Source organism: Gigantopelta aegis, chromosome 4 (genome assembly GCF_016097555.1).
Source record: "Gigantopelta aegis isolate Gae_Host chromosome 4, Gae_host_genome, whole genome shotgun sequence".
In the NCBI taxonomy this organism is placed as follows: Eukaryota; Metazoa; Mollusca; class Gastropoda; order Neomphalida; family Peltospiridae; genus Gigantopelta; species Gigantopelta aegis.
Window position 1 is genome coordinate 112,180,766 of NC_054702.1, and position 25,866 is coordinate 112,206,631.

At 39.1% G+C, this 25,866-nt stretch overlaps 1 protein-coding gene across 1 annotated transcript; it reads right to left on the reverse strand.

Moving 5' to 3' along the window:
* Positions 1-718: 718 nt before the first annotated feature.
* LOC121371798 (cytochrome P450 2B4-like) lies at positions 719-24,767 on the reverse strand. Its single transcript, XM_041497952.1, has 7 exons — positions 24,405-24,767; positions 14,071-14,137; positions 11,090-11,165; positions 10,008-10,371; positions 7,189-7,710; positions 3,776-4,237; positions 719-2,249 (listed from the first exon to the last, which is right to left on the reverse strand). Exons 4-7 carry the CDS (start codon positions 10,366-10,368, stop codon positions 2,062-2,064), a joined length of 1,533 nt encoding a protein of 510 aa, XP_041353886.1. The 5' UTR covers positions 10,369-10,371; positions 11,090-11,165; positions 14,071-14,137; positions 24,405-24,767; the 3' UTR covers positions 719-2,061.
* Positions 24,768-25,866: the final 1,099 nt, after the last annotated feature.

Below are 25,866 nucleotides of genomic sequence, written 5' to 3' on the forward strand. Positions count from 1 at the left end.
GCCGAGTGATTGTCTTCAAATAAACTGACTGTAATGGCAGTCATTTCTACGTTGGAGATACTTTAACAAGATGTGTGACGGAAATAAAAGAACTTCGTTCTCATTGTATGTCAACAGCGCAAGATATGACGCACACAGCAGTCCTTCATACGGGTACTTCAGCATGTCGGTCTCGCAGAACATTTGAAGAACCATAGATGAAGTCCACTTGATTTCTCCGGAATAATTCAACCTCAAGGAGACGAATTCGTCGCTTAGTGGTTGGGGTCCGATTAGCATGTCTGCTACGACTAGTGGAGGTCTCCAAACCTTGTTGGGCGGCGGTGTTACCACAGTAACACCATAAGAGCCCGGATTCCACGCCAATGCTGGGTCCGTCCACACAACAGAAAACAACCCATTGCATCCAATGACTTGAATCGATTTATCAAAGCTAACCAGAGCTCGGACGTCAAATGTCGGTCTCATTGAACACGGGTCTCCTGTGAGGATTGTTGTTCCAGATTTTATCAGCAAACAGCTTGTCAACTTCGGTTCCATTTAAAGCAAAACTCAAAGGACACCCCGAAAGCGTTGTCCATATAAGCGTTAGCTTCGTTGGCAACATGGCGTCGTTCAGAAATCTGCTCTGTGACTACGTGTGGACTTGTAGGCAGCGAAACTGGTAGCTAGATATATATAGATAACAATAAAAGAAAGTAAACAACAACACCATTGGGATGTTTTAGTGGCCAAACAGCCTTCTATTACAGTTTTGAAAGACATTATTGACCACACAACAAAAATTCAATGGTTGTGCCAAACTAATTATTCTAAATTATTAAGTATATGGAGCATGGACACACACACGTTCAGGCCCATATCAATATTTAGCATCCCGCGGGAACCTTTCTCGTCACAAAATTAATGAAACGCTCGCGCTGTTTTTGTACATAATTATTTACTACAAGCATGTACATACTGAGCTGATTGAACTCGCCGTCACAAATGATAATAAAACATCTATAATGTAGGTACTTCGATAAACATGATCTCCTAACACTGGCAAATGAGCTGTCCTGGTTTTGCAAAGACTTCTTCTGTTTTGGTCATGGAGCATGCATACAGCTAAAGATTGTTACATCCGAATACCTCTGTAATCCACTTTTGCTTCATTTTAATGTTAATAGAGATTTCACATTTAACATCCATTAACACGAACACTCGTTAACAGTAATAGCACCTTCATTAATAATAACACTCGTTAAATGTAATAACACATTCATTAACATATACGACTTATTCACAGTCGTTAAGAATAATAACACCTGCCTTGACATTAACTGGTAACACCTTCATTCACACAGCATTCTGTAACTATAGTAACACCATGAATATAACACTTGTTCACAATGGTCACACATTAACAGAAATAAATACTTATTAACAATAACACATTCAGTATAGGTAACACTAGTTAACAATAACACATTCAGGAACGGTAACACTAGTTAACAATAACACATTCAAGAACGGTAACACTGGTTAACAATAACACGATCAGTAACGGCAACACTAGTTAACAGTAACATCTTCATCAACAATTGACACCTTCATTAATGATGGCACTAACCTTCAATATCGATACAACTCGTTCACGTAAGAGGCCGTTTACGTTAGGCTACATGTACAACTTGTATGTTTTAGTCACAATCGCTCGCTGTCGCTCGTGACGTACTACTGTAAACGCACTCGTGATATAATACATAATTATGATCATAATTAGCGAAAGTTCTAAAGCAATCCAATAAATTCGTAACACGTTTAACAACTATTATGATGTCCATGTTATTATAATTCTTATGTCGGTACCAGGCGTGGATTCACGACTTAATGGGGGTGGGGGGGGGGGGGGGCGACATAATATTCCTGTAACTAGTAGTTCTGAGGTGTTGATAACCAAGACGGGTCCCCTCACCTTACACAAAGTAAAATTTAATTCATCACCAAACTAGAGGGTGGGGTGGGGGTGTTCCGGATCCCTTGCGCCTGGTTATTGTTGTTGTTTATATTGTGTATGTTTCATGATTGAGACCTTTTAACAAAACGGATTTTGTATGGCAGTGGGGTTCTAGTAACTCCAAGGACTCCCTCCATCTTTGGCAGTTCGCCAGTTTCAGGTGGCAGAATCAAGTAACGTTTGATCATAGAGGCAAAAAATATAAACAGTTCCATTTTCGCTACATTCTTCCCCAAACACTCTCTGGGACCTGGAATAATAATAATAATAATAATAATAATAATAATAATAAAAGCAACAATACTAAAACTACAACAACTACTACTACTACTACTACTACTACTAAATAAATATAAATAAATAAATAACTAAACATTTAAAAACGAAATAAATGAAATATATGAAGAAAGGACATGTTTTATTCAACGACGCACTCAACATATTGTATTTACGGTTATATGGCGTCGGATGAAATATATGAAGAAAGGACATGTTTTATTCAACGACGCACTCAACATATTGTATTTACGGTTATATGGCGTCGGATGAAATATATGAAAGAAACAGTAAAGGGAATGGAAATGTAAGTAAGCAGTATTTATTTAATCTTTTATGCTCGGACAGTTCAACACTGCGATTGTATATTAGTACATGTATTGTCAGTTCGTGCTGTTTACCGTTTAATAGTAACTGAAAATTAACTGCTTCGGAATTGTTTAAGGAGGTTAAAAGAACCTGTTAGAACCTGTGTGACGTCAAATATGTGCCAGTTGTTACATATGGCGTCAGCGAACAAGCCCCGGTCAGTAAAATCCATTATTTTAGATATTAAAGCAGCAATGGATACTGTTATATTATGACGCAAATGGTCCAAAATAACACACTAGCCCTACTCCCACCCCCGGCTCCCACAGCCTTGTATTCGTTATCACCTGGCAACAATACAGGTTTCTTTGAAATGGCATAAGGTGTGCAGGGTTGACGGAGTTCAGTAATAATGCCGAAAGCTGTTGACAAAAACGATCATGTTTCATCTTTAAACAAAAGGAAATGAAAAGCATGTGGGGAACGTGTGTGTGGAGATCTTTACGCACATGCTGTAATTATTGTAAAAGCACCAAACACAGTACGAACATTACTAAAGCCAAAGGCGCGGGGCATGGCTCAGTGGTCAAGCGCTCGCCTGATGGACTATTTCTCGTTCCAGCCAAAAAATACCCCAAACTTGTACTACTTCCAAAGTGTTTCACTGCAGCTTAACAACAATACAGACACAAACTATCTTGTTTTGTTAGGGACACTCTAGAGCACATTTATTTATTAATCATCATTTGGTAATTTTGACATATAGTCTTAGAGGAAATCCATTAGTAGCAAGGGATCTTTAAACTTTTATATGCACTATGCCACAGACAGGATAGGCCATACCACGGCCTTTGATATACAAGTCGTGGTGCAATGGCTGGAACTAGAAATAGTTCAATGACAACCCAGACAGACACACGAACACATGAACACAAACAAGCGACAAAAAAGAAGTTTGTTTAGTTTAACGACACCACTAGAGCACATTGATGTATTAATCATCGGCTGTTGGGAGTTGGACGGACATTTGGACAGTTATGTCAGCGAGTACAACTGTCCAATAATTGTCCGTCCAGCTCTCATAAGGCAGAGTACTTAGAGTAGCATATATGTAATACGTAACACTACACGAAACATACACGCATGCACACATGGAGGTTTTTAAAAAGTATTTTTTAAATATTCACTTACCCAGTGAGAATGGAATAAATTCACGAGGCACGTTCACCTTCCCTTGTTCGTTTATAAATCTGTCCGGCTGGAACTTGTTTGGGTTCTTGAAGATCTGCGGGTCGAAGTGCACGGAGTGGATGTTGGGTATAACGAGGGCGTCCTGGGGGATGAAGAACTGCCCAATCTGCCCGTCCCGGGATAAGCCGTGCGCCACGGACAGCGGCGCGATGTCCGCGAATCGCTGAATTTCGAAAATAGTGGCCCACGTGAACGGCATGCTGTTCTTATCTTCCATCATAACGATGTCGGCGTCGTCGTTTACGTCGACGTCTGGGCCGGCGTTCGCATCGATCTCGTCACGCACCTTCTGCTGCACGTCCTGGTGCCGCACGAGGAAGATAAGCCCCCACCTGAGCGTCGTCGACGTGGTCTCCGTGCCGCCCACAAAGAGGTCGCCCACCAACTTCAACAACTGGTCGTCTGCAAACATAACACTCGCATCCGTTACAACCAATCACCACACTTATCAGGTAAACTATTTTCGACTACAACGTGTTTTTTGTTTTTTTGTTTTTTGTGTGTTTATTTGTACTTGTTTTGTTTTTGTTATTTTGTTTTGGCGGGGGTGAGGGAGGGTGCCAATAACCTATACCTACTTGCATTTTTTAGTTAAATTTTTTAATTTTGTAAATCCATTGTTTCTAGTTGTTTTGATGGTTATAGTATATACATTGTTTCTAGTCGTTTTGATGTTTACAGTATATATATATATATACTGACACACAATGAAAACGCAAAACAGATATTTTTCAATATTTTGTTGTGATTAATGAAAAAAATATTTATTGGACTTAAAATAACAATTTATGAGAGGAAGCCATTGATTGGTACTTTTGTCTGGGTTTTAATCATGGTTTTGTTCTCGTTACACATACAATAGAAGAAACACACACAATGGTGTGAAATGCGTTCACTACATGCTCAATCATGCTGCATGCAATGCACGTGAAATGCCAGTATGTGGACACATAATAGTCACGTAACGGTGTCATATTCCTCGTCACATTAAGAATGCCACGACTCCGAGAAGAACAAAGGGAGCGAGCGTTGGGCATGGTTCAAGGGGGGACTTCGCAAAGCCAAGTTGCTAGGACCTTCAGAGTCCATCCATCAACTATTGGACGACTTGCTGAACGTCATCAACAGACCGGGAGTATTCGTGATCAAGCTCGCCCTGGTCAACGTCCCGTTACGACCCCACGCCAAGATCGGCAGATTCGACGACACCACCTCCGTGACCGGTTCAGAACTGCGACGATGACAGCAAGCAACACGATATGACGTCATGGAAGGCCTATCCATCCGATGACGGTCATCCGTCGACTCAGAACGGCTGGACTCAGATGCAGACGCCCGTACAACGGTAACATCATGACACCGCGACATCATGCTGTGAGACTACAGTTTGCTCTCCGGAATGGTAATCATCCACCAGCCTTTTACCGGAGCATTGTTTTCTCAGATGAGTCCCATTTCTCTGTCTCCTTTGCCGATGGAAGAGCACGTGTGTACAGGAGACTCCATGAACGGTACGCTGACGGATGTGTGAGGGAACATGATCGGTTTGGTGGCGGTTGTCTGATGGTATGGGGGGCAATCAACTGTGATTTCAGGAGTGATCTCATCATTGTCCACGATGCCCTTACAGCCCAGCGTTATGTTGACGTTATTCTAAGACCAGTTCTCCAGCCACCTTTGCGCCGTCACCGAAGACCAGGAGGTCCCCTTCTGTTTCAACAAGACAACGCCCGTCCACATACTGCAGGAATTACCCAGGCATTCCTGCAAAACGCCGGTATCACCGTTATGAACTGGCCCGCCGTTTCACCGGATTTGAACCCAATTGAACACATGTGGGATGAGTTAGGACGTCGTGTACGTCACCGCCAGCCACCACTGCGTAACGTCGCTGAGCTTGCACGGGCGTTGCAGGAGGAGTGGAGGAACATTCATGTGGCTTATTTGAGATGTTTGTGCCAATCCTTTCCCCGTCGTCTTCACGCATGCTCACGGGCCAATGGCGGAGACACCAGATACTAACCTTGATGGGAGGGGGGGGGGGGGGAACTTTTCGATTACGAATGCAACTCGATTACTGATGATAACTGGCCATGTTTCCATGTGAATGTATCTCATGAATACCAGTCATTAATGTCTTATTACATTATCCATTAATTCATTAATAGTTTGTCATTATTAGCAATGAAAAGTTGTTTTTGCGTTTTCATTGTATGTCAGTATATATATATATATATATATATATATATATATATATATATATATATAGTCCTTGAAGCCGAGAAAATCAAATGGAATTGTTGATTTTTGCATCTAAGCCACCACCACCCAACACCCGTTAGAAAATAGGCTATCACCTATTGTTGCTGCCACAATTGAACTCTAGAACAGGGCTACGGATGTTCCAGAGGCACCCCTGGAGAAACAAGCCAGTTGTGTAGTGGGTGTTGTGCTCAACAGTTTCTACACCTCTTTTCAGACTTGGCTCTCGGACTAATAACTCAAAACCAGCATCCTATCAGTCCCTGATATAATACAACTTTTGAACCACATGTCCCTATCATGGATGCATCCTGTCTCTTATGTTGTCAATTTTGAATTACACACTTCTACCATGGGTAGGTCCTATGCCCAGTATTGCGAATTTTGAACTAAACATTCCTTCCATAGGTAAATCCTATCTCTGTTCTTGTGAATACTATACACTTAATGAGTAGATTCTCACTCTAGTATTTTAAATTATGAACTACACACACCTACTCTGGGTAAATCCCATCTCTATTATTGTGAATTTTAAACTATACACTTTCACCATCATGGGTAGAGTCTGTCTAATGTGCATTTTGAACAACACATTCCTACAATGGGCTGGTCCAATCCCTAGTGTTGTGCATTTTGAACTAAACACTCCTAACGTGGAGAAATCCAATGCTTTATTGTGAACTTTTGAACTACACACTTCCACCTTCAGGGGTAGATCCCATCTCTACTGATATGGATTTTCAACTACACACTTCCACATTCAGGGCTAGATCCCATCTCTACTGATATGGATTTTCAACTACACACTTCCACCTTCAGGGGTAGATCCCATCTCTACTGATATGGATTTTCAACTACACACTTCCACCTTCAGGGCTAGATCCCATCTCTACTGATATGGATTTTCAACTACACACTCTTACCATGACCAGATCCTATTTCTATTACTGTGAATTTTGAACCATACGGTGGGTAGATCCTACTAGTATTTATAGTATCAGTATTATGCATTTTAACTACACCGTGATCTTATTTCAATATTCGCAGTGATCTATAGTCACGCCAGTCGCTAACAGACAAAAACTACTAACCTGCCATAGTTGTTGTTTTATTGGTAGCTTTCTTCTCTGCCATTCCTTTCAAGTAGGCATCCACGAAATGTCTTTCATTATAGCGGTCATAAGTCGCTGTTTCGTGGCTTATGATGTTTGAAAGAAACGACTGGACACATGCAATGTTTTTAAGAATCCGTTTCATCTTGAACATGTCTCCTGGGAGCGCATCGATAAATGGGAAGAAGTTCAGAAGAGACATCCCACCAACGAGCCGCATGTTTTCCTCGAATATCTCCAGGAGATGTTTAAATTTGGGGTCGTTATACTGGAATCGTTCACCAAATGCGATGGAACAAATGATATTGGCAATGGCTGTTTGGATGTGATCGCTGGGATCCATGTCTTGACCTTCAAATCTATCAAGGACATCAAAATACGACTGTACTTCTTCTCGGATCTTTATTTCTAAAGAATCGTTGCCGAAACAAAACTGCCGCAGACATTTAAAGGTGAATTTGCGATGTTCCTGCCACACCTCGCCCGAACCGTTAACGACACCTGAAATAATCATTATAACCACGTTAAATATAGCGTTACTGTTGTGTAGCTAAAAGTTAAAGTTTGCTTTGTTTTACGATACTACGATATAATAGCACATTGATTTCTGAATCATCTGCTATTGGATATGAAACATTTGATACATCTAACGTATAGACTGAGAGTAAACCCGCTATATGCTTCTATTAGCACCAAGGGATATTTTATATGCACCTTCCCACAGACAGGACAGCATATACCACACGACCTTTGATATACCAGCCGTCGGGTACTGGCTGACACGGTGGTCGGTGGGGCAGTGTTAGGAAATGGGTCCACTGATCAGGCTCGATACTAAATTCAAAACACGTAGGGCGAACGCGCTGCGGAATGAGTCGGATTTCGCCCCTCAATTACGTGGTTAGTTGTATTTGTTATTTTTACAAAAACTTTCGATTTTTTTCCAAGGAGTAGGATACGGATCAGACGTAGGGCGTTGTTCTCAGATGCGATAAGTCAGGTGTACGCCGTTACAATAAGTGATCCGTGACTGGACTATGAAAGGTATGTGATGTCTTGTTTGTAAGAAAGTGCATATAGAATTCACTTTCCGTTAATACGAAGCAAACTGTGTGGCTGAAGCGACTTTCTTGTAATTTTCTAGAACTAATTGTCACAATTATTGTTTATGTTACCCTAACCGCAGCGCTGATTAAATTACATACTTGGAAAGTTGCAATTTGTTTTGTTTAACGATACCACTTTTGATAATTTTGACATACAGTCTTAGAGAGGAAACCCGCTACATTTTTCTATTTGTAGCAAGGGATCTTTTAAATACACCATCCCACAGACACGATAGCACATGCCACGCCCATTGATATACCAGTGAGGTGGCTGAAATGAGAAATAGCCCAATGGGCCCACCGACGGGGATCGATCCTAGATCGACCGCGTATCAGGCGAACGCGTCGCGCCCAAAATTAAGTGCTTCGATGTCTGAAAGAGACATTCCACAACGTTATGGTAAGGTATAGGGTTGGACAGTCATTTTGTTCATTATGGGGTGATGGGAAATGAAACCCTATACTAACTCGTTTCACTTTGTTCTCAAAATATGGGAAAGTTTAAGAAATTCTAAATAATAAACAACACAAACAAGGTCGCCAGCTCAGTGTAAATCCTATTACACACCTGGCAGTTTAGATTTACTAACCATGCAATAAAATAAACCGTTATTTACTTTCCTGACATTTCATGATGTATTGATATTTCCCAACTGAAAACAGTGGCAATTATTGCGCTAAAGTGTGTTAAATTCCACTTAAAGGGACATTCCTGAGTTTGCTGCAATCTTTAAGATATTATAGACTAACAGAGACTTTTTAACGATTGTAATTACGTATGAAATATATTTTTCTGCATACAATATTAGTGGCTGTATATTAAACGTGTTTCTGATCGTACTAATATTTTTTATTGCTTAAAATATTGTTTTTTCGTACGTACGAAATTATTTGAAGACAAAATCTAGTTTGGGCTTCTTACAATATTAAAACAAGAAAATATATTTAATACTAGTATGTAAATTTAATCGTCAAAATATTTTATTAGTCGGAAACATCTTACAATGCAGCAAAGTCAGGAAGTCAGGATCATAATTAGGATATCTACGGCTTAGGCTTATTTATTTATTTTTATTCTTTTTGATAAGGTTTACTTAACTGGCCATTGTTGGATCAGCACTTTATTATGTTCAATGTTATAAACACAAATTACTCGTTGTATTCGTATCTTGTTATTGGCTTGGAGCGCGTTCAAGACCGCCTCAGACTGCTTAGAGATTATAAAAATATAGTTTATTGAAACTAGTAGCGTTCTCAAACATGTATGGTGTAAAACCACGAACAACAACACTGGCCTAGCTGGTGTGTGTGTGTGTGTGTGTGTGTGTGTGTGTGTGTGTGTTGTGGGGGTGGGGTAGCATGGAGCCGTGCCTCAATTCCAACAGGCACACCTCTTTTTTTCAGTACCTTTTATATTTGTCTGTCACCCCCATAATATGACTCCTATTCAGTGTGGGTGCACATTCCCTAATTTGGGAGGTTCACATCTTTAAAATCCTGACTACGCCAGTAACCACCACCGAGAAAGATACCCCCCACCCAACAAACACCCTATCCTCAAAACCAAGGCCACCCCAATTTGTTTTTAAATACCAGTGAAAAACACCCAACAATAACACACACACACACACACACACACACACACACAAAATAAAATAAAATGAGTCTTTGTATCCATGTTTGTATGTTTACCTTTTCCCTGCCCCACAATGTCCACCGAAAAGACGTGCGGCCGGTTTGAAAAGACGTTGCCGTTGGTGACAAAAGTCTCCTTGAGCTTGCTGTAGCCGTTGACGACGACGACCAGTCGACTGCCCATGTAGAAGCTGAAAACGTCGCCGTACCTGGCTCGGAACTCTTCAAACAGCTTTATCTTGTCTTTGCCCGCCACCTGCAGTAGGCTGCCCAGCACGGGGACAGGGACGGGCCCAGGGGGGAGGTTCGACTGGCGCCCCATCCAGGAGCGCACGGTGAGAAAGACGACACCGAACACGGCACACGAGGAGAGCCAGTGTCCAACACCGTTCAACGACAACAGCGTCTCCACAATCATAGCCTACAAGAAAACACGCCAAGTATCAGTCATAGACTATACTTTCTCTAGAATGACAAAACATAACTTACCGTGGTCGATATGGGTTATAACACATCATTAATCAACACATCATATTAATCGTTAACTAGCTACTGTCCTGTAACTATATCTATCTATCTATCTATCCATCCGTCCGTCGTCCGTCCGTCCGTCCATCTATTTATTTATCTATATTTCTATCTATCTATCTATATACAATCTATATTTGCTATGCGGTGGATTTGGCTAATGTTACTGTGTACAGTCCATACCATTTGGAAGACGGTTCAAACTTGGAACATACAAGGAAATATACCTACCAACAAAACACCAAAACGGGATTAATCTGCAGTATTTAAAATGTACAATAAATATCTAGTTTGAAGTACACATATTTCATTTTCATCTCTCTTTACAATGCTCCATCTTCCGTAATGATGTAACTATCTGCATGAAATAGATGCCAAACACATGTAAATGTATGACCGGTGTAACTGTCTAGCTATTCGCAGACGTAAACTTACGATGTTCTGTGAAAAATGTTAAATTGTTCATTTCATGACTGAACTCACACATGTATGTCCTGCACCTACTCCCAAAAGGTTCCCATAAGGCGTAAAACTATGTAGAATAAAAGTATGGCCTAAAAGTGAAAACCCCCACCATCATAAGATGTGCTAACCTGAATACTAGTACTTACGGTAAAGCCGGTGACTGCCGAACTTGTTCAGTGTAATTCACGGTAGGTCTACAACCATTTTCATGGATTAAACATTCTGTAAACGAGTAACATGGCCACGGTTAACATCGAAACATGTTCAGTAGTTTTGAAAACAGTTTAAACAGAGATCAAAGCAGAACCCGAAAAGCAGGTCCTGGGGTGAGTTTTTGGATGATTAGTTTATTTAAACAGTGTTAAACGGGACGAGTTGAAATCGGTGCCCTGTCTGTAGCAGCACAATAACGCATCTCGTTCAGGTCATCCCATCTAATGCTATCAGTAAATATAAACTAATCATCCGGAAACTTACCCAAGAACCGAAAGCCCGTGCTTTCAACTGAGAGCATTCAAACAAATTCAAAGTTATAGGATGAAATCCGGAATCGCGGGGCTGGATTAAGGCAGTCCAAATAAGACTTAGCCCAAGTCCTTTACATCTACACCTAACAAATTATAGGTTTCAAAATATGATTACAAAATTATTATTACTCTGTAAGAAAACATAAATGAACTTCAGTGTGAGCTGCCTTTTTTTTATTTAGATGGTCAGAGAAATCTCCAGCAGTGATGAGAAATCCACTAGACTGCACCAAAAAAGGGTTAGGTTTTCAGTTTTATAGGCGGGGGTGGGGTGGGATGTGTCGCTCTCCATCACCTCCCATCCACTCCGTGGAACACACCCATGGTTCTCTGCCATGTCGGCCTACGCCTGCCTCAATTTAGTTCCACGCTCAATCTCAATGTGGGTTGTTTATTGTTTTGCATTAAAAAAACAAACAAAATAATAATAATAAAACGTACATAGTTTATTTATAATAGATAATTGTTTTGTGTTAAAGAGCTTATGTAATTTAAAAGTGTTTGGTCTGTTGAAGTAATATTTATTTAGGTAGGTTGATCTTTCGTTAGTAAAGTGTGGACATTGAAATAGATAATGAAATTCATCACCAACTGTAATTTTGCAAAGAGGGCAAATTCAATTTTTTCGTTCAATATTTTGCCATCTGCCAGTTTCAATTGGAAGATAGTGATTGCTGGTTCTGAATCCACTGTAAATAATGCGTATTTTTTTCAGGTAAGTAAAGAAGGTAATTTTCACAAGCATGTGCCGATTTAAATATTCTATAAGTAACACATTTGGGATAAGTGTTCATATTTTCCTTCTAGGTTTGTCTGAATTGATCTTTTAAACGTTCAGTAACCAACTTAATAAACGAGTTCTTATTTGAGACTGTCTGGTTTAACCAATAATTTCCCAGTCCTAATTTATTTAATATATCGTTTATATTACTTAACCATTTAAATTTTGACCCATTTTTAGTGCTTTCACTATTCATTGTTTTGTACAGTATATATGATATTTATGAGGCCTTTCCTGTGACCACTGAGTCCCAAAAACTGAGCATTCTAATTTGTATCTTAATATCTCATGGGAATACGCCTAATTCCCCATGAATCATGGGCAGTGGGGTACTTCTTCTTAGCCTTAATAAGTCTCTTAGAAAATTTTGCTGTATTCTTTCTATATTTTGATTATTACCAAAACCCCAAATTGACGAGGAATATAACAGGACAGGGACAATGGTACTATCAAACAAGCGTAGTTGGCAGTCTATTGGTAAATTAAGATTTCTAATTCTCATATTGAGTAAGGTCATACCTTTATTAGCCTGAGCTATTAAAGATTTTTTTGCTTGGATAAACGATCCTGTTCTAGTAAATATAATGCCTAAGTATTTATAGCTATCAACAATGTCTAATTTAATGTCCTTAATGTAGAATGATTTATTTTTGGGTGGTTTTGCACCAAATACTAATATTTTAGACTTATCTATATTTACTTTTAGTTTCCAAATTTCACAATATTCCGAGAAAACGTTTAAAGACTTTTGTAGGTCTTCTGGTGATTCTGCCAAAATCACAGTGTCATCAGCATAAAGTAGCAGGGTAATTATAAACAGTAGGTCAGTATTGTTGTTTTCATACTCTATTCTTATACCATTACATTGTTTCTCTTTTAATGCATTTTCTAGATCATTTAAGTATATAGCGAATAATATGGGAGACAGATTTTCGCTCTGACGTACTCCATTTTGACATAGGAAATAGGCCGAATATTCATCATTGTGGCTTATACATGATTTGATACCTTGGTACATATTATAAACAATTCTAAGAAATTTACCATTTACATCTAGACATCATATTTTTTGCCATAAACCTGTTCGCCAAACAGTATCAAATGCTTTCGAGAAATCTATAAAGGCACAGTAAAATTTCTTTTTTCTTTGTTTGATAATTTCACATAGAACATGCAAAGAAAAAATATGATCATTAGTACTATAACCTTTGCGAAAGCCCGCTTGACTTTCATTTAGTTGTTCTGTGGATTCGAGGAAATCATTTATTCTCTTATTTAAAATTGATGTAAATAGCTTTCCAAAACAACTTACTATTGTAATAGGTCTGTAAGATTCGGGATCTTTTGGGCTACCTTTCTTTTTATAAATTGGCTTAATAATTCCATTTAGCCAATCATCTGGTAGTATGCCTGTTGAAAATGATATTAACTAGTTTTACTAATGTAAAACAAAGTAAAGTTTGTTTTATTTAACGACGGCTCTAGAGCACATTGATTTTTATCTTAGCATCGGCTATTGGAAGTCAAACATATGGTCATTCTGACATATTTTTTCAGAGGAAACCCGCTGCCACCACATAGGCTACTCTTTCCGATAAGCAGCAAGGGGTCTTTTATATACATTTTCCCACAGAGGACAGCACATACCACTGTCTTTGATGAACCAGTTGTGGACCACTGGTTGGAACAGAAAATAGCCCAAACTGCAAATGGGTCTACTGAGAAGGATCGATCCGATGACCGACCGCTTCACAGGCGGACACGCTACCGCTTGAGCCACATACCGCTCCCGTGAATGTAAAATAGACAAGAGACCTACCTTGTGATAGCCAGGATTTGCCCCGCAGAAGGCCGAGTTGATGCGCGGTCACATATCCATATGATATCTGTTGAAAGTCAAATAAAAATACACAATTTCACGAATCGCTTTTTCTTCCAAAGTTTGTTTTCCAGAGTGAGCACTGTGAAGTGTATTATCCTCATTGTACCGTGGTTCCGAGACGATCCCGTCTATTGTTCACCTGCCAACATTCCGAACATGCGTCATCCCAAGAGTTTTACATAACGAACTATTATGTACTTTCCCACATTACATTTAACATAAATCCAATTTTGTGCCTCTAGTTCGCAATATAAATACATAAACCGATATGACTGTCAACGCCTTCGTTTTACAGCTCTCAAGTATATCTGATGGTGCACAATAGTCACGGCAAACCCTTCCTTCTGGACAGAAATCTCTGGCGAAAACTTCTATCCAGGAAGATCATGCTTGAACCTTTTCTGGGAGGTTCCAAGTAAGAATTACACTATTAGATCAAGCCAAGCGTGGCTAGTAAAACACATCTGACACATCTTTCGCGAATAACACAAAGTAATAACTTACAGCGTCCACAAGTTTTGAGGAATGGAGTTTTGTTACCAGATTTAAAGCGGTAATCTCGCCTTCACATCTCAAAACATTAATACATGTACATTGTTAAAACGGAACAGCGGAGAATGTGTCTCGCGTTTCAAACGCTAATGACCAGTTAGAACATGTAGGCCTACGTTTGGGTGATAAGAATTAGCGATATCATCGAAATGATATATCAACAAATTAAAGGGCGGGCTACGGACGAAAAAAAAGTAATTGGATAATCTATTTATCTGTCTTTATGTCTGTCTGTATCTCTCTCTCTCTCTCTCTCTCTCTCTCTCTCTCTCTCTCTCTCTCTCTCTCTCTCTCTCTCTCTCTGTGTGTGTGTCTGTCTGTCTGTCTGTCAGTCTCATCTCTTTCTCTGTCTGTCTGTCTTTCTGTCTGTCTGTATCTCTCTATCTCTGTCAGTATGTCTGTCTGTCTCTCTCTCTCTCTCTCTCTCTCTCTCTCTCTCTCTCTCTCTCTCTCTCTCTCTCTCTCTCTCTCTCTCTGTCTGTCCGTCTCTATCTCTTTGTCTGTCTGTCTCTGTCTCTCTCTCTCTCGTTTATCTGTTTTTGCGTGTGTCTCTCTGTGTCTCTGTGTGTATTCTCTCCATACATGATCATCATTTAGCCGGGATTCGAGGTTTAATATTGATGTGTACGTGTGTGGGACACTCCCAGCGCACGCTTCAGCCATATTAATAGCAAATGTCCCAAAGCGGTCGTGTGAGATGGCTATGAACGTGACGAACATAAACGTCACTTCCTGTTTGATCACTCACTTTAGCAGATTACCTATATTATAGCATACAACAGACATGACAAAACAGAAATATGTAGATCAGCCGAGGTACGATGAGTCTTTGGATCGACGCTGTTCAGTGGACTCACTGAAGCCGCAACCTAATTACAAGGCACTCTAAAATGTTTTCGGCTGTTACAGTGTTTATTTGTTTGTTTGTTGTTGGTTTTTTTAAATCGTTGGCTTAACATAGTTTAAATTGTCAGTGTGGGCAAATCGCAGTGCTTTGAAACTAAGTTATGTGAAACGTGAAAGGTACGTACACCGGAAACTAGGGTCGGCGTCTTTTAATAACGTTCTGCTCCAACCAGTGCTCCACAACTGGTATATCAGACACCCCGATTTTAGTGTTATAATGTACAGGAAAGTTTATATACCGGATCGCTTACATTATTTAAATACATAATTTGGCTACACGCCAGTAGATGCGTTGGTTGAGAGAGCACCATTTAAAACAAAAAGGGAGCTTCGACTCTGAAAACCATAGTTTGGGGTTTAATAATAGTATCGCTAGTACCGCCATTAAAACCTTAGGTGTGTGCCCAAGATAGCGTGCTTGTACCGTAACAAATCTTTCAAAAGCGACTGTAAGGGCCCGTGCAATAGGCCTATGGTTGTATTAGGTTGTAAATTAAAGTTAGTTTTGTTTAACGACACCACTAGAGCACATTGATTTATTAATCATCGGCTATTGGATGTCATACATTTGGTAATTCAGACTGTCTTAGAGAGGAAACCCGCTACATTTTTTTCATTAGTAGCAAGGGATCTTTTATATGCACCATCCCACAAACAGGATAGCTCATACCACGGCCTTTGATATACCAGTCGTGGTGTACTGACTCGAACGAGAAATAGCCCAATGGGCCCACCGACGGGCATCGATCTCAGACCGACCGCGCATCAGATTGTTGTACTACTTTTTACAAAGAAAACTATTTTCGTTCTTTCGTTCACTTTTTTTCTTCTTTTGTGTGTGTGTGTGTGTGTGTGTGTGTGTAAGACAAGATCATTAACCATATTATTATTTCCTGACGTCTGCTTTGTTACGAGCAGGTACGCAGTAAAGCTAACAAGAATGCGCCGACTGTCGAGCGAACACAAACCACCAGCGAAGAACGCGTAAATTACTGCTACCATCAGTTAACCTATATATTTGTCATGCAATCCACTTTGCCACAGGGATATGCCAGTGAACTCTTACAAAGACAGTCCTGGTGCTGCTACTAGTGTTGGGAATCGGTTGCAATTTCATCATCAATCATCGGTTGTAATCGGTTAGCAATAATTGATCGACTTTCAATTATACGATCGGTTAGAATGTATAGGAACGTGGAGGGGATCGGACAAATTCGGAACTAAGCACCTATTTTTAAAATATATACATGTATATATTGTATCATCATGATCATCTAAAATGTCTGAAGTAGTATTTTTTACTTTTAAATGTTCTTACGTTTCCCAAACAGATATCTTTTACATAAGATGTGAATTTAGTTGCAGGTTTGTACAATATTTTGAGGAACAATATAGCAAAGACATAAATGTAGAGTTCAAATAGCATAATGGATTCATTTCTTCAATATAGGTCCATATCCATAAGCAACTGAAAAGCTACATTTAAGCATTCTATAGTGATACTTTGTTTAAGTAGTTTGTTATACAACTGAAACAAAATGCAAGGAAAACAGGAAATTGCTTAAAGTAAAAATAACTGTACTTCAGACATAAAATATGCTGGGATTTGGGTTTGTTTTCACGTGTAGGTAAATCTCCGTTTAAAAGCTATGATATTTGCACATATGGTTGAGGTTGGGTACTCACGATATATATAAGGTAGTTCGTAACTTATTTTAATTTATTTTTATATTCAATGTGTTTGTGATCGCCCAAACGGGATTTTTCCTTCCAGTAATTTTATACGTACCAAAAAAAAAAAAAAAAGCAAAAAAAAAGCAATTAAAAATGAAGTTTAAGCGACTACAAACAACAGTCAGATTAGATGTGACATAGTCTAGGATTCCTAAGGAAGCAACTGTTTACGCTGAAATCCAGAACATGACAATGTTAATATTATCTATATACAGGGAACGTCTTTTCTCATGCTATGGAATTGACAAGAGTTATTTATTTCTGAGCCGAATGTTTTCTAAATTTGACACAAAAATAGTATTGTTTTGTTATTTCCAAAACACTTTTACTCTTCTTCTTATGTCGAACAAAACTGAAATCATTCACACAAAAAAACATTTTTGTAGGAGGATGGAACGGACTATGCGTGGGATAGAATAATTTGTATATCTAGCTTTTAATCACAAATAAAATTATATAAGAATAATGAAACATGATAGTATGAAGAATGAAAATGGGATTTTTGATGTTATTTAAATTTCAATGTTCTTATAATAAAAATAAAAATACATGTAAGTATATCACTTCCCATCGGACACAGTCAGTTAACATAAGTACTTGTCTCGCAGATAACATCATTACTTGCAATTTTTGTCTGACATAATAATTGCGCTTGGCACGGACGTCTGCCAACGGGAATTTGCAACCAATGAGTGCACGTTTCCGCAATCAACAGTTAACACAAACTATTAACGTCATTCAAAATGGTCCTTGCCAATTACATAGAAATATAATATGATTATCTACACCAGCTTACACACATCTACACCAGATTTACATGCTAACCGTGACTAACTGATTTAAATTCTCTGGCTGACCATAAGTAGTTTGTCAAAAAAAGAGAAGAATATCAAATTGACAAATCGCCCCTAATTGGACCATAAAGCTATGTACCCGTCAAACTAATCCGTTAAACGGATTCGTTGAGCATCATGCATAAGCGTACGAAATTTGGGGGAAGGGGCTAAACCCGACAAAACTGGAGCAAAACCTCAAATTTGGGCAAAACTGATATAGATATTCCGATAAAATGTGCTAACCTGAGACCTTTTTACCATGTATTTCCATCGTTATACACTCAAAATTAGTTGTAATCCATTTAAAAATGCAATAGTGATTCCTTTGCAACCCTATATAGCTGTTTGGTAGTAATGCTAATATGAATAAATGTTGTTATCCAGATTTGGGCATTTTCGTTTAATTCGGGCAAAAATGTACGACCATTTGGAGTAATGTTTTGACTTAAGTATGCATTTGACGTTGCCTGTTACAATATGTGGCAATAAAAATATAAGTAAAGATATTAAGGTGATTTAAAAAGGATTTGGTGAAGACCTAATTTTTTTTACCATTTTCGATGTTGACCAATACGGCGGCCACCTTGAATTCTAAAAATTATTTGATCTGATTTAAATAGACATACATATTTAAAAAATCGACCAGAATTACACATATATAAGTTTTTATGATAACCCTCCAGAAAATAATTGAGAGGCCGGGGTCTAGTTTGGCACATTTTATCAAAACTCAGTTGGCACCATCGGAAAAATAACGTTTTTTAGGGTACCCTCCAACATTGGTGACAAATGAATAGTGCAGGGGACCCTATGTAGCCCATTAGTCCACGGGCCAGAGTGACAATCGGTACCATCTGAGGTGGCAAATTTCAAGCCACATCACCTTGTTCGTATAGTTGTGGAGATATTATTTTGAGGTGATAACATTTCCAAATGAGTAGCTTAATCAAGGTAGATGTAAATCCAAGATGGCCGCCACAAAACCAATAAATATTATAATATCCCACATCTTTTTCACACATGCTAGTGTTATTCGAATGAGATTGGGGAAGGATTTAACTCAATTGGTTGAATGCTCGCCTAGGGGCTTGGGTCACAGGATCGATCCTCATCGGTGGATTTTCGAATACTGGATTTTCCCCAACCTACCCAGTACTCGTGACTGGTATGGCGTATTATATGGTCCTTAACAAAATGTCCAACAGTAATATAACTGTAATTTTTTGGTGTCCGTTGGAGACAACGTTTCATATAATTTGTGCCTTCCAAATGTATCTAACTCTCTTTTGCTTCTTAGATATGTTTTAAAACCACTTGTTATAAGATAATATTAATCCACGTCTTTACCACATTGGTTTGGGATAATATAGACAGACTTGGAGAAACATTAAGTGGGGGTGGCACTTCACACTGCATAAATGGTATTGCCATCCAGCCAGAGTTTATTGGTCCACAGTTACCAGTCTGCAGACCTCAAATTTCTAAGACCAGGAAAAGACCTATCAATGTTCAGGAAGTGCACCATGCATGGTAGGTCCTCCACAGATATCAACATTAAATGTAGACACCAGAATTGCAGCAGACGTTGCTAGTAAAAACAAATCGCATTTGGATGGTTTGTCGTCTGCATGACAGGACTGTTCCCAGTTGGACTGGTTTTAACATTCGTACTCAAGATAACATTACCATCAGACCAGATACTGTAGCATATTTACCCAGCATCAATGCCCCAGCCACTGAGATGTCAACTGTTTTTCAAGTACTCGGTGAGTCTGTAAAGATAATGCAACAGTTGCAGTTACCATGTATCGTCTGTGTGTTAGATCAAGCTTTGTATACAAAAGCAGCTGAGATCATGTGGAAACACACATCTACATTGCAAGGTAATGTTCTTAGAATGGGAGATTTCTACACAGTAATGAATTTTCTATCCATTGTCGGCAAACACTTCCAGGCCGCTGGTCTGAGAGAACTGGCTGTAGAATCTGGTGCCATTACCGAAGGATCTGTTCAAGCTGTTATGGAAGGACGACAGTATAATCGTGCAGTTAGACTGCACAAGTTAGTGTATGAGTCACTTTTTCGGTTGACGTAGAAGTTCATTCCATGGTTTAAAGTTACCCACCCAGAATACTTTGCGTGTTTGGAAGAAGCAATCCAATGCATCAATACTGCATGTGAAAACTTCAGCAAAGCAAAGCTTTACTTCAGTATTGGAGAACCAAGTCGACAATTAGGTTCTAATACATTTTTAGATATTCCTCAATAATCTACGAGCTGGTAGCAACGGTGATTTGGCTGTGTTCTGGATATCGTATGTGGACATGGTTGATATCATGTTAGGACTTCTGTGAGCTTCCAGGGAAGGAGACTGGATGTTGCACCTTAATTTGATTCATGCCATTGCCATGCTTTCTTGGGTCTTTGCACATGGCAAGATCAATTATGCCCGCTATCTCCCTGTCTACTATGCACAGATGTCACAAATAGCCACCAACCAACCAACTGCTCATGCCCATTTTCTAGACAGTGGCTTTTCAGTACAACGCATGTCCCAAAATCCATTTGGTAAGATTCCGGCTGATCAAGCAATATAGGAAACTATAAATAAGGACACACAAACATCTGGTGGTACGAACGGGTTCAGTCTAAAGCCTGCAGCTATCATGCGGTACTAACTCACTGCTGAACATCGAAGTATGTGTCTGCGGCAGTTGAGAGACGTAGTGCACCAAACCAGTAGTAAATTAACTCATACTGATCTCCAGCAGAATTGAAAGGGAACATAGAGATATTGAGTCGTTAATTGGCATTCTTGAGTATGGGTTGATAAATCCAACGAGTGGAGATCAACCTGATCTTGTAAGCATCTCCACTGGGAGACTATCCCCACTCAGTGTTGCAAAAGATATCTAAATGGCACATGATGTAGGACAGAAAGCATACCAGGAGGTCATGAAAAATCGTCTGGACAGCAGTCCACCCGTAGTCAAATTCTTTGACAAGATTGCCAGGCTTGGCCTAAAAACATTTTCAGCAATGACAAAGAAGAAACAATTGGGGAAAGCATCTGGTACTGAGATAATTCTACAAGCAGATAGAAACCTATTTGATCATATGATACTGGCTGCTGAAAGCCGAAAACTGGACCTCAAGGATGTGATAGCACACCCACTTGGTCCTATTCCTTCCGCTTTCGCAACACCAGATGGATCTCTGCGAAAAAACAACAAAGCCAAGTTTGGAAAAGCAGTCATTCAAAAAGTACGTGCAGCAGAATTTGTCTCTACACCCTCTGCCTGTATCATCGATACAGCAAATGAGAGGGGACAACCAGACATTTGCTGAACTTGCTAGATATGCACTGTCGTTCGCTTTTCATGAAGGTGCAGACAGTCAAAGAATCGATATTGTTTTTGACGTATATTGAGAATTATCTATCAAGACTGCAGAGCGGTATAATCGAGGAGCATCACAGGGCCTGAAATTCAAGAATATAGTCACAGGTCACAAAATCCACCAATGGAGGAAGTTTCTATGCAGTCCATTCAACAAAACCACTCTCATCAAATTTCTAGAAAAAGAATGGAAGAAGCTAGAATATAGAGACATGCTGGGTGAAAAGATTATATTCACGACATGTGAAGATAGTGCTACCTGATCACCAAAGACAACTGGGAACAAATTGCTGAGCTCAGGGCAACACAAAAGGAAGCTGACACACGTGTATTGTTGCATGTGGCTCATGCGACAAAAAAACAAGTTACAAAGCTGTTATCATCATGGCTGAAGATGCAGACATCACTGTGCTTGCTCTTGCATTTAACCATATTATTCCGTGTTCATTGTATCAGAAGGCTGGTACACGGAATCGACAGACGTACATTGATATCCAATCTAATTAAAATTAGCTCCACTATTACATGTGGATCTAACAGCAGCCCGTTGGAGCTCATGTCCAGTTGACTTTTCATTCGACCAATCGAAACCTTACTTGCAAAATCATGCCAGTGATTTAAAAAGAATTTGAAAACATTCGGGATTATGCCGAGGGTATACGAAGTGATTCGGGTGAATAACGCTATAAAAGGCGAAGTGAAATTGGTCGATATTTAAATTGTTATTTATAGATGAAATTTCACCTGGACATAGGAGTCCACGCAATGCTGTTAGATCTACTGGCTAGACCCAGTAGAGCTAATTTTAATGAGATTGATTGATATCAATAAAGTAGCAAGCAAAATTGGAAAACATGTGTTCATCGTTCTAATTGGTCTCCATGCATTTACAAGATGTGGCACGGTCAGTGCTTTTGCTGGAAAAGGGAAGATAGGAGCCCTAAACATTACGATGAAGGACAATGCACACAGTGTTTCAGTAATCTTGGCCAAACATGGAATCTTTCTCTAAATCTTCTTTAGAAGCTCCAGTCTTTCACCTGTGCTATGTATGTACCCAGGGGTACAGTGGATGATATCAATGTATGTCACTATGAGATCTTCTGTGCCAACAGGGGTGAAGTTAACTCGTCACAAATTGCCTCCGTGTTTGGATTGCTTGACTCAACATGCTTTGCGTACTAACTATCAAGCTGCGATATGACGAATCTGATATACCAAGCCCCACTGACCATGACTGGATTGTTGATGAAGAAGGAAATCTGTGAATCCAGTGGATGACTGGATCACCAGCTCCCACAGCTGTGTTGGAACTTATGAAATGCAATTGCTCACGTTCATGTGATATGAAAAGTTGTCCATGCATCGTCAGTGGTCTGAAATGTACTCGGATGTGTCGGCTTCAAAGTTGCCTTAATCAGATGACTGAAACGGAAACTGATGATATGCAACCTGAGTTCGATACTGACGATGATAAAGATGACAATCAACTAAATGAGTTGGATGATACGGTGTTTCATACTGATGGTATTGACCGAATTTAAATTTAATTAATCACAATGGGATATTAATTTGCCAGTTAGCCAAAACATTGGTAGCACTTTTGAAGGATTTTTAAATTTTAATTTTAATTTATATTAGAAATATCTATCAGTCAATCGAGTTACAAATATGTGTAAATCAGAAATGTATTTATGACTGCTGATTATGATTAATTGAGATTTTAAAATGAAGCCCAGTTAGTTTATGATTTATGATTTTTTTAGGCAATACTCTTTATGAGATGTTATAACTGTGTACTGAATGACATTTTGCGTTTTTAGTGTTCTCTCAGGAAGTGTGTTAAAACTACCCTTAAGCTACCCATCTGGAAATGTTATCACATCTACATACATGTACCTCTTCAAAAAACATAACTAGAATTTGCCACTCCAGATGGTACCGGTTGGTCAAATTTTGGGTCCGGGCCCATGGACTACATGGCCTAAATACGACTTTCCCCACGGCTTCAACAATGTCTTCAATAAATTCGCACGTGTATAAGATTGTACGAGGCTTTATGGGTGCCCTTTTAGTACGAGGTTGATTCAGAGACGAGGAAAGGCGCCCATGATGTCTCGTACAACCTTATACACGGGCGAACTTATTGAAGACATCAGATAGTTTAAGATTTGTTTATTCGAAACGTCCGTGGCACGTGTCAGAGGCGCGTAGTGTACATTGTTGAAGCCGTGAGGAAACGCTTATTCCTTCTTATATATATTTGGGCGGGAAGTAGCCCAGTGGTAAAGCGCTCGCTTGATGCGCTGTCGGTCTAGGATCGATCCCCGTCGGTGGGCCCATTGGGATATTTCTTGTTCCAGCCAGTGCACCACGACTGATATATAAAAGGCGGTGGTATGTGCTATCCTGTCTGTGGGATGGTGCATATACAAGATCCCTTGCTACTAATGGATAATGGTAGCTGGTTTTCTCTCTAAGACTATATGTAAAAATGTTTTCCAGAATATCTATCTTTTTTCCCCGATTTTGAGGATTTGCTCCAGGAATAGAGCACAGGTACCCCCAAACAGAAACCACTAGTACAAATGCTATAGTTACATAATATACTCTTTATTATATAACGTTACTATAACATGTTTGACGTTATTGTTTGGTGATACCTGTGCCCCCGCCCCCTGTCTCGAACGCTTATGATTGTTAAAGCTCAATTACATTTAAAACACTACTTTGTTCGTTATAAAACAAGAAATTCATAGTAGACCATAGTGACCAAAAACAATTGTAGTCAACTGACAGTAGACTATAGCCTTTTCTTTCCACATTTAATACTATAATATCTTACCTTATAGGCCCTATTGTTAAACCGGTGGTGACGTCACGAATCAAGATCATCATCATAATAATTATTATAGCCTAGGTTCATGTTTATGCATATGTTTTGCATCCAGTTCCATATGTGGAATTTTTTTATGCAATAAAGTTTTTATCTTTTTATCTTTTTTTAATGAAAGTCCATGCGTGTGGTGTTGTGTTTTCTTTTTCTGCCGCCTGCTGACAGGTAAATGTTCAAAACAGTCCGTACAAATATACCAGTTATTATTGCATGACTATTTACCATGTGGAAAAAAAATCATTTACGAAATGTTACAAAATGTTTTTACACACAAAAACTGAACTTTCCAGGGCCCGTGCTTATAAAACGTTTAAGAGTCCTGACTCTAATGACGTCACACACATACAATTTGTATGGCGTTGCCATGACGTTCACGTCTCAGACTCGAGTCTAGACTCTAAACATTTTATAAAACCAAGCTAGATCCTTTACCTCGGTATAAGCAGCATAGTTTTATTAATTAGGATTAAACCATCTAAATTATATACAAGATTATGTGCCATTATGCACATAAAATCCATGCATGACTGTATATAATATATATTATGTTCTTATTTAAATATTCTTACTTATGTTTTAAAATGTGTCATGTTCTTTATATTATTCATATATAAAGAAATAAAGACTGATTGATTGATTGTAAAAAGAAAAAAAGAAGATAATTATCAGTGTTAACGAAATACGTCATTAAATAGCATGGGCTAAATGGTAGGCCACATGGAACATGCAGATGTTCAATTCATTAATTTATATGATTAAAATATTAGTTAAGATAGACAGTTCCCTGGCATAGGACGCTTGGGGGTGGTGATGGGTTTGTGTGTGTGTGTGTGTGTGTGCGTGCGTGTGTGTGTGTGCGCATAAACTGTATTTTATTTATTTATTTAATTATTTATTTATTTATTTTATTTTATTTATTTACACAGTCTAGATTTTTTAATTAACAGACCAAATGTAGGTACACAGCACTAATAATTAAGTAATAGTAATTTTAATTTACACCTATGTATTATATAGTGTGCTGTAGTGTACTGTGATGCTCTCTCTCTCTCTCTCTCTCTCTCTCTCTCTCTCTCTCTCTCTCTCTGTGTGTGTGTGTGTGTGTGTGTGTGTGTGTGTGTGTGTGTGATTCTTCAAGATCGTACCTAGCCAAAATAACGGGGAGTGGCTGGATTAAAAACGAAATGAATGGCACAGTAATATATAGATGACGATTTCTTACATTGCACGATGGTGTGGCTATCGCGATCAGCTAGAAGCCAGTCGTATGTCTTCAAATTATTGTCTCACGTTTATGTGGTAGTGTGTGTTACCATAAATAACTAATTATGTTCTCACCAACGGGGGTTACGGGAGTATACGAAATTGCAGTAGAATGCAATTTCTCACACTCCCATAATCCCGTTGGTTT

What these genes read in the sequence shown, in the direction of transcription:
- LOC121371798 (XM_041497952.1), bottom strand. Translation starts at nt 10,368, where the DNA reads ATGATTGTGGAGACGCTGTTGTCGTTGAACGGTGTTGGACACTGGCTC. An exon ending in CATTGTGGGGCAGGGAAAAG is followed by an intron (nt 7,711 to 10,007) that starts GTAAACATACAA and finishes TGATTATTTCAG; the next exon opens with GTGTCGTTAACGGTTCGGGC. An exon ending in ATTTATTCCATTCTCACTGG is followed by an intron (nt 2,250 to 3,775) that starts GTAAGTGAATAT and finishes TTATTATTCCAG; the next exon opens with GTCCCAGAGAGTGTTTGGGG.